The sequence below is a fragment of the Erigeron canadensis genome, chromosome 5 (assembly GCF_010389155.1).
Source record: "Erigeron canadensis isolate Cc75 chromosome 5, C_canadensis_v1, whole genome shotgun sequence".
In the NCBI taxonomy this organism is placed as follows: Eukaryota; Viridiplantae; Streptophyta; class Magnoliopsida; order Asterales; family Asteraceae; genus Erigeron; species Erigeron canadensis.
This window is the reverse complement of record NC_057765.1, coordinates 36,538,404-36,548,474: the sequence shown is the minus strand read 5'-3', so window position 1 is coordinate 36,548,474 and position 10,071 is coordinate 36,538,404. Positions and strand designations below refer to the sequence as shown.

At 36.7% G+C, this 10,071-nt stretch overlaps 2 protein-coding genes across 3 annotated transcripts; one reads left to right on the top strand and one right to left on the bottom strand.

The window, feature by feature from the left end:
• The first annotated feature begins 1,662 nt into the window (after positions 1-1,662).
• Positions 1,663-3,483, top strand: LOC122599147 (cyclase-like protein 2). Its single transcript, XM_043771604.1, has 6 exons — positions 1,663-2,136; positions 2,283-2,327; positions 2,438-2,510; positions 2,607-2,704; positions 2,816-2,886; positions 3,115-3,483. Exons 1-6 carry the CDS (start codon positions 1,755-1,757, stop codon positions 3,238-3,240), a joined length of 795 nt encoding a protein of 264 aa, XP_043627539.1. The 5' UTR covers positions 1,663-1,754; the 3' UTR covers positions 3,241-3,483.
• Positions 3,484-3,932: 449 nt separating this feature from the next.
• Positions 3,933-10,071, bottom strand: LOC122599145. 2 transcript variants are annotated; one of them, XM_043771603.1, is made up of 5 exons: positions 9,831-10,071; positions 5,487-8,235; positions 4,991-5,048; positions 4,710-4,779; positions 3,933-4,393 (listed from the first exon to the last, which is right to left on the bottom strand). In XM_043771603.1, exon 2 carries the CDS (start codon positions 8,230-8,232, stop codon positions 6,127-6,129), a length of 2,106 nt encoding a protein of 701 aa, XP_043627538.1. In that variant the 5' UTR covers positions 8,233-8,235; positions 9,831-10,071; the 3' UTR covers positions 3,933-4,393; positions 4,710-4,779; positions 4,991-5,048; positions 5,487-6,126. The 2 variants fall into 2 exon arrangements, with proteins under 2 accessions (XP_043627538.1, XP_043627537.1); XM_043771602.1 differs by lacking the exon at positions 4,991-5,048.

Sequence of the window (10,071 nt, the reverse complement as noted above, 5' to 3'; positions counted from 1 at the left end):
GTTGTCAAAAGTGGCAGATTCCAAACGGCTATATCTATGGGTTTTTTTTTCTTCACTTTAACCCCTCTTATTTCCTATATATACACATATTTAATATTTCACAACTATCTATCTATTTATCTATCTATCTTTCTTACAAATTTTTATACAATTTACACACAATTATTCACATTACCTTTCATCTATGGATCCCAATGATATTTCTTCCCGATCTTTATCATCGTCATCTTCTTTTAATTCTATAGGCTCCAACGAATATGATGATGCCGTCGAAAGTGCGGTAGTTTTAGCCATTAACTTAGTTAGACATGTTGTGGCCGAAAATAAAGATGAAGAACCACCACCGAGGGGATTTCATCGTAGGGTTGTTATTGATAGGCGACGGGAGGAGGCCGAACAAAATGACTATCTAGGTGTAATAACAATTTGATGTTCAATATAGACATATAGTCCCTTTCTAACTGATGATTATCAAGATGTTCATGTGAATTATTATGCGTTATGATTTCTTATCAAGATGTTCATGTGGGTTTCAATCTGTAACATGTTGCAGTGGTCGTTGAAACAGTTACAAGTTTGTTGTATCTTGGTCATGATACAGCAGCTTTGATTTGCACCTGGTCATGATATAGCAGCTACAACAGCTTGGCTTATTGGTTTATTCATGTCCAACATTGTCATATCTTTGTACATTGAGCTTGGAATATGTCGATAGCATTCACTTTATATTGTGTCATATCTTAAATGTGTTTCTCCTATATGTCATGTTGATTTGGAGTGTAATTGAACTTCAAAGTTTGTGTTTTCAAAGACTATTCGGCATACTTACACACGTATATACAGTTTGTCTACAATGGGATTAAAATCACAAACTTTTTGGTTGACTAAAATTTTGATGATTCTTTTTTGCAAATGTAAAAACTCAAGGGTAAAGAATTGTAAAAAACAAAATTTTATTAAACAAAACATAAAAACAAAAAATAAAAAAAAAATACAAGTTTGGCCCACAAAAAAGCTTCCTTTGAGAAGCTTTGCTCCAAAATAAAATGAGAGAAAGCTCCTTAATGAATGAATTGTCACTTGTAAAGAGATGCCCCTATAAGGGGCTTCCTCATAAAGTCTTGCTCCCATTAGCCTTAGCTCAAATAATTGTAATATGAATAAGATAATGGACTCATACTGAACTATTCAATAGGTTTGAAAATTTGATAAGATATCAATCTATAAAACATATACTCGTATAAGCTTTTTGATAAGATTTGTCAAAGCAATATATATTAAAATTTTGTGGTAGCTTAGCTAGCATAGTAGTGGGGACAAATTTAATGTCCTCATGGATGATGCAAAGATACTATCTACATGATACTCCGTCTATCTTAAAATATTGTGTTTATCTTAAAAAATTATTATTAATAACTTTGGTAAATAAAAAGCTCATAACTTTAAAACCTACATATGATTATTTTAAATTTTTAAATGTGGACAAACCTAAGAGATTATTTTAGATTTTTAAGTGTGAATAGTATTTTTTTTTCCGTACTTTTTAACAGCCTGAGAACTCAAATGTTAAAAATTGGTTTTCTAATTGTAATGGCTTATTGCTTTAAACAATAACAATCACTCTCTAAAAAACGGGTTTTCTCTTCATATTTTCAAAGTAGACGGATATACTTATAATAAACAAAAATCCCATACACTCCTTAAAATTAAAAGCACTCTTTAAAGACTATAGCAAACTATCCATTTTCATAAACATGATCCCAAAAATGATCTTTCTCATGCTTGTTTTTGTGCCTACTCTGATTTTATCATCACAAGATATAAGTTCATACCCACCTCCATATGGTGGTGATCATGACTTGATTCCTCCAAGGAAGGAAGTTTATGAAAGCGGAAAAATATATGATATCACACATAGGATCAATTCACATACACTTTCCGGGCTGTTTGTTAACGGAATTGGAGATGATTATGTTAAACTATATCGAAGTATGCGGAATGGGTCAGATTATAACTTTTCGATCATAAAGTTACCTGCTCATTCGGGTACTCATGTTGATGCACCGGGACATTTCTATGAGAATTACTACGAAGAAGGATTCGATGTCGATAGTCTTGACTTAGAAGTACTCAATGGTATTGAACTAGCTAGATCATAGAGCGAGTTTATAGTGAATTCAGCTCCTATGTGCCTATGTTGGGTCAAATTAGTAGCACTTGTTAGAAATTAAATTAGTCTTGTTAAGTCTAAACATATCTTCTTCTTTTTTTTTCTTCTGCAGGCCCGGCTTTATTAGTTGATGTTCCAAGGGATAAGAACATATCAGGTACTTATCCACTCATATTTATTTACCATTATCTGAAATGACTGAATGTCACAGCTTAGTTTTCTAAGTTTCCTGCAAGTTAATCTTGACGATTTATTCACTTATCGCAGCTGAAGTTATGAAGTCGCTGAACATTCCCAAGGGAGTAAAGCGTGTGCTTTTCAGAACGTTGAACACTGATAAGTAAGGATCAACAGTTTTAATGTCCTATGGTGCTTGTCTATTTTCAGGTTATTATTTTACCTTCTTATTTGGTAATTTTCGGGTTGTTAATTTCAGACGGTTAATGTGGCAAAAGCGATTTGACTCAAGCTATGCGGGATTTGTGACAGATGGAGCTCAATGGCTGACGGACAACACTGACATCAAACTTATTGGTAAACCACCTAATCATTTTGACAAGCCATAATTGCTGTCTGGAAAACTAATGTTTTCAGATGATCTGAATATTACCAAGAAATGATCACTCATTTGTTCTGGTTTTGTAGGTATTGATTACTTATCGGTTGCTACAGATGATGATTTGAAACCTGTTCATCTTGTCTTCTTAAAAAGCAGGGTAAGTTGATTGTATTGTATATTGTTTAAACTAGAACATATTCCAAGGAAGCATTGTTTATAGATAGTCTCATATTGTATAAAATTCAATAATAACTTCAATGAAAATCGAGACATGTTACATTAAAACACGTATAGATTGAATTGCTAAAACACGGGACTCTTAGATGTATCTAATGGTTATTCGTGTAATCAACATTCTTAACGCTGCTACGTTCTGTGGTTTCAGGAAATCATTCTGGTTGAAGGTCTGAAACTTGTAGATTTGGAAGCAGGAATGTATGATGTCCACTGTTTACCATTAAGGTTATCAAGAGCAGAAGGATCTCCCATAAGATGCATCCTCGTCAAGTGATACTTCTAGTAGTAGTAATACTCAGTAGTATGCAAAGAGTATTTATGAATAAACTTCATTTTCTGTTATCTCATTTTCGGCTTGAGATGTTTTTAACTTCCTTTAATAAGCCGACAGTTCTTGTGAAAATGGCAAAAGAGATGTATCGATTTAAATGAGCCACAACAATTGAAACACAACTATTCCTTTTTTTGTATGTAATACCCATGAAAATAATAACATTAAGTGTTTGGTTCTCTCTTCTACCTTGACCAAATGCATTATCATCTCAGACAAGATATGAAAGTTATCTTGTGTACAAATTCCCAAAGGACCGGTGAAATTATAAGCACGGTATGATGGAAGTAAAATTTGCAGCAGATTATAGTTCTAGGGGGTCTTGGTATATCTATTTTTATAGTCCTCATACTCCAGTTGTGAAACCAAAGGTTGGTGAAAACAGCTATAACCCATCAAGTAGACCAAAAATAAAAGATCTTCCTACACCAAGAATCGACGGTTGGCTGGAAGTAAAATCATACAAATTTCAAGTAGATACTACTGAGGGACTTATTCCAGATTTGCAATTGTCACATACCTTGGTTAGCAGAAGTCTCAGAAGGGGTGATTATTCAATGCATTGATATGAGAACCATATAGGTTGTTTTTCTAATGATACAACTAAATGTTAATTCAGGCTCTGCTTGTGTATATATGCAAAATTCAAATTGGATGTTTTGTATTCCTTATCATATTCCATATCCCGAAAACAATTATTACCTTACAGTGAGAAGATAGTTTGGAAATTACATCAAGCTCGTTTTTTTAACTACCTCAGCTACAAAATATAATTGAGCATTGCTCCTCCCAACAGAGTGATGCAAATCCCAACAGGAACGTTTTCATCACAGAGAACCCAGTGGCAACTTTTACAGCATATATGGTAAGGTTCCATAAGATACATGTTCATCCAAAATCTCTACCAAATGTCCGAAACAGGAGCTACCATCAACGTTTTCCATTGGAATCACTACCAACTATACTGCTATCACTTTATGAGAATATATCTTATGGGAGATCCTTCTGCTCCTAATAACCTTAACGGTAAACAGTGGAGGTTATACAGTCCTACTTCTACATCGTCAAGTTTCAGACCTTCAACAATAATCATTTCCTGAGAGCAGATCAACAACTAAAGGTGTTAATAAGTTGGATACAATGAGCAAACCTACATAGCTAGCAAACTTGGAAAATTTTAATGGGAAATGCAGAAACAACAACCAACATAATTAACCATCAAATTCATAGAAACTTTTATATGTACGAATTAAAGCAACTAAATACTATTTCTTATTGATATCTCTTACTTAGTGCATTTGGTCATAATGAAGGCAATTACCTAAGTTTACTAGTTCATCGAAAGATATTTTAGAGTTCTATAAAAAAAAATCAAACAACTTGTATTCTGTCAACACTGAAGGATATCTTACACTGCTTTCGAAGAAGACACAATGAGTAGGAACAGAATCAACGATTGCAGCACGGGTAAGTAATCAATACCTATAAATTGAGAACCAAAGACTGGGAATGTTATGCACCACTTGGATAGGAATAGAATATTGAAATATAAGACAATAAAATACAGAGGGATAGGACACACTAGAAAGTCACTCTGTTCCAACGGGGCAAAACATGTTCTAGATCATATTTTGCTCAACTGTATAATTCAATAAATGTAACAATAGCTAAGAAACTTGCATTAGAGTCTTACATTCACTACAATAATGATGCTAACTTGATGCAGGACATTGAGACACTAGTAACTCGGTCTGTTCAACAATGCAAAGGTAAAGTAAATGACTTTTCATATAGTTTCCCATGGATATTATAGTGCAGGGACCAATCATTGCTCAGGGTCTAGTGCCAATTCGGCAGCGTAACAGCTAAACCGAACACCTTGAAAACTGAAAATCTTACTCCATATATATATGCACAAATGACCCATTTAGTTATCCTATAGGCAACATGGTGGAACAAGAGTGGTAGATAATTATAAATACGGAGCTACATGGGAATCTAACTTAATTCAGCATCTTATGTAACTGAGATTTTAATTTGGGCTGTCAGTTGTCCAATATGATTGTGAGATCAACTTACTCTCAAGACATATTATGTTATGTATGAAGTTCCATGTATAAATGTGATAGATTAAACAAGTTATAAATCATCAGCCCAATTACCATTAAGAATATGAAGGTCAAGCGTACCAGTATCGAAGTGATGATCAATCATGTCCAGTAGCATTAACATGGGTTCCAGTATGTGTCCCCATTTTCATCTCAGAAACATTAGCATAAGAACCATTTTTCGATACTAGCAGGAAGCTTAAAAAAACATTAGCATCTGAACCATTTTCATCTCAGAAATCGTTATCATAGACCCAGGTAACAAACTGTCATCATCGTTGACTTCGCAACGTGACACGGTAGTGGTATGTGGAGATGGTATGCATCATTAGCTATTGAAGATAACAGGGAAGATGAAATTGTGAAAAGCGTTGGAACAAGTAGTATGGCTACTGTTGGAACCATTGTGTTTTAAGCTTAACCAACAATAATGACGATTAAATTCAGAGAGTGGGAGAAGATGATATGTGCTACTTGTGCAAGTATATGTCTAAAAGAGCCAAAAACTATGCCTAATTGTGTGATAATATGTTAAAAAATAAGATCATGCATGCTGATTATATGCTACAACAAATAGAAACAAAAGTGAAATTAGATATGTTAATATGTACTTTTATTATTGGCTGGCAGGTAGGTAATGCTTATTGAGGATAAACAAACCAAATCCCCTGTTCTCCCCTGATCCTTTAACGGTTGATGTTGACTCAAAAAGCGAACCAGATTACCTATTCTTGCCCTCAGGAGGATCCTGGGAATCATGATCATCATGACGGCATCCTGAAGGAGTGGGGAATGGTCGGCAGGACTCAAGGCAGGCAAGACGGCGATCAATCAGATCAAGCCGTGACAGAAATGAGGAAAGGTCAAGTGGAGGTTGTGTAGTCGAGCTTAGTTCAGAGGATAACAGGGAGAGTACTGCATTTTCTGTCGGTGTGCGAGTTGGTTGAATAAGAAGGCGTGAGTAAAATAAAGCTTTAAGATCACGCCAATTTAGTTCAGTGAGTATAGATGATGGTTGAGAGCATGAAAATTGTTGTTGTGTTTGGGATTGTGGTTGAGTTTGCGATTGTGGGATTGACTGTGATTGTGATGATGATGATGTAAGTGTGGTTGATTGTGAGATTTGAAGTGGATCCATGGTAGTCTTCTGATGAGTCTGCATCCGTGCCAGAGTCATAGCGGCGATATAGGACTCAATACCTTGCCCCAAATGAGAAGACGGTAAATTATGCTGTGACTCCCCGTGGACACTTGGAACGATCTCTCGCTGTTGAGAGACCGAGTGGCTATGGTGGGTTTGTGCATCCACTGGTGGGCAGGCAAGGACTTCTTCATTGCTATGATGCAACATATGTGTCGCAGCAACAGATGTGGTCTCCTGGATTTTGGGGGTGTTTCGAGGAGGGCTATCTCTTTTACTTTGCCCAATCTCAATCCCATGCTGCTTAATCTCTCCAGATTTTTCTAAAACTCCCTTGATCCCACCTTGTAACTCCATTTCCGCTTGCTCAAAAACAAACAGTTCGTCGTTAACTTGACTTACTGTGTCATCATGTCCTGATTCAAGTGAAGATAGAACAGCAGGTTCAGACACAGACGAAAGCACAATTGGTAGCTGCTCAGATGGTACTGGTGCCTCTTCCGCAGCCACTTCTACAACCCTCCGTCTTTTTTGAGTCTTTCTCTTTTTATAGCTCCTGACAACATTGAAACGGCCAGTAGACGGGGAGGTTGGTGGATCTTGTGTAAGCGATGATGTGGCTGCAGGAACAGTTGGTTCAACTTGAAGTGATGGTTGAGAAGGTTCGACGCTCGGTTCAGTAGATGGTTGTTCAGGGGGGGTGTCATAAAGGCGCTTTTGACCTCCTTCTCTTAAGGTATCTTCACCTAAATCACCCTCTTTTCTTTCCCCCTCAGTTTCTTGTTGGGACTTTGACCTACTAGACCCCTTCCTAGCTGACCTACGTGCTCGTGGGGCAAGAGCCTGAGGTTGTGCCGGCTCCATACTAGCGACTAACTCTCTATACCGCAAGATTGCCTGATCATTACGATCAGCAAGAATCAGTAACGATTGAGGAATGTCAGCTGGTTGAGCAACATTTGAACCCGTGTTATCATGAATGTACTTCATGGAGCTCAGAAAAACCGGTTCATCATCTGCTAGTGTTGGTATTTCTGGGTGGGTGTTCAAAAAGTGATCGAGGATAATGGAAAGAAAGCGGGTGTATGGAATGTATTTGGTGAACTTGTTTTTCTTTCGGGTGATTTTAATGAGGTTGGACCAGATGATTTGGGCAAAGTCGATGTGACGGTGGTAGGCAACACCATATAGAACTTGCGCGATTTGCTTAGTCAGCGAATCGATACCGGAATAAGAATGGGTGAGACATCGGTTGATGATCATGTAAAGAATGCACCAACGTTTCGCGAACAGATTGCGTTTGAACTCAGAAACCTTTCTAAACCGACCCTCATAGCCTAAGGCATTTAAGGCGTCGACAATGGTGACATTGGAAGGAATTTGTTCAAAGTTGAGTTTATTAGGGTAAGCATTAGAAAGTGGGAAACCAATGGTTCTGCGAAACAATTCAAGATCAAATTGGAGGCGAAAGGTTTCACCTGATACTAGCTTGAAATGGAATAGTTCCGAATCAGGAACAAAAGTCAAAGATTTCCACATTTGTGTTAGATAATCAGAAGGGACGATAGCCTTCTTAGAAAGAGCTGGATATAGTGGATGCCCTTTCAAAATTGCAACGATCTCAGGATACGTCGTGGCGAAGGTTTTCGCCATATAGAAGTTGTTTGCAAAATCTTTGGTTGCCATGACCTGTGAAAACGACTAAAACCATGAGTGTGGCAATCAATTAGAAATCATAAATACTAGTATAAACCGAAATGACCACAAGTAGCACAAACGTGTGTGAAACGACAAGTAACCAAAAACCAATGTTGAACAATTTATATGAATCTTACTCTAGTGTTTGGATTAGCTTATGGCTTTTGTTACAAAGTTCATGGCTTTTGTTACAAAAGGTATCTTGGGAACGCTTCTCAAAATTGGCTTATATATATATATATGTATGACTATATCTATATCTATACTACATTATAAAACATTTAGCTCCCTCAATTTTTTTCAACTAAGTTGTTGATAACCCCAAATTATCCGTCCTCTTCTATTCACTATTTTAAAAATCTCCACTTAAAATACCTATAATATATACCTAAAATACCTATCATACCTTTAATGAACAACTATCATTAACTCTACATTACCCCCTTAAAATCAATTACTACATTGTCGCATTGCGTGGGCATATGACTGCTACTATATTATAAAGCAGTTACTCCCTCTTTTTTTCGGGTTAAGTGCTACGAAATGTAATAAACTATGACCGAATGTCTATTGCGTGCACAAACTATCAAAACCTCTACTGTATGCACAAACTTAGTAAAAATGTTTAAATCATGTAAATAGTATACGTGGCACCCCATATGAGCTGCCACGTACAAGTGTATGATTGGCTAGCCATGGTTAGTTACATAATTTGAACATTTTTATTAAGTTTATGCATACAATAGAAGTTCTGATAGTTCGTGCATACTATAGATATTCGGTCATAGTTAGTTACATTTCGTAGCACTTAACCCTTTTTCTTAAACTAAGTTTTTGATAACTAAAAATTGCCCCACTCTTTTGTTTACTAATTTAAACATCTCCACCTAATATACCTATAATAGCCTAAATGAAATTATTTACAACATACATACCTCAACCCTCAAAATAACTACATTACCCCTTTTACATCAATCAACTTTTACTTTAATAACCACACCGCTACCGCCACCACCACCACCCATCGCCGCTGACGCCGCCGGATCGCGTGGGCATTTGTGAGTAATAAGCATACGTCATAAAAGCGAAAATGAACACCAAAGTAGCTTATTTGCAAAAAAAAAAAAAAAAAAAAAAAAACTGGAAGCCTCTAAAAGAAACTAGGCCAAACACCCCCCAAGGCCCCAAGTCAGATGGGTTTAGCTCAATTGGCCTGACCGGTGATCGGAGACCAGGGCTGTCTCTTGGAACTTCAATCCTTGACACAACGGGTTTTACCAATAATTCATAGTCATGCCTAACACCTCGGATTCGAAGTAACTTGTGTTGCCTAAGGGACATGTGGCTGAATTGGCCGGCTTAGCAGTGACCTTTCACCACTGGGTCAGTTTCCGGTGGTTGGTCGTTAAAAAAAAAAACTGAACAATTAAATGAGCACGAGATTTTAGATTGACACTAATTAGTACAAGTAGCACAAAGGTTTATAAAACATCACAAATAAGTACAAAAATGTTGGAAAGCAAAGGAAATGTCGGTACAAGGATGGATATGTTTAGCTAGTCTCTGAAAAGGGCCAAGTAACATACCTTATAATTGTGGGTAGGTGTTCGATCAATAGTGAATACCGAGAATTGACTACATACGGCGAAGTTCGGGAAATACGAATTATTATCGAGAATGGATGTGCGGAATAGTTAATTTGTGTGGAGAAGAAAATCTGTATGCGTGAAAAAGGAGAAGGAAAAAGAATCTAAATGGCCGAGAATTGATTTGGTATAGTTGTGTGTGGGAGCTGAGCGATTGATGTCTAGGGTTTGTTTGGATTTT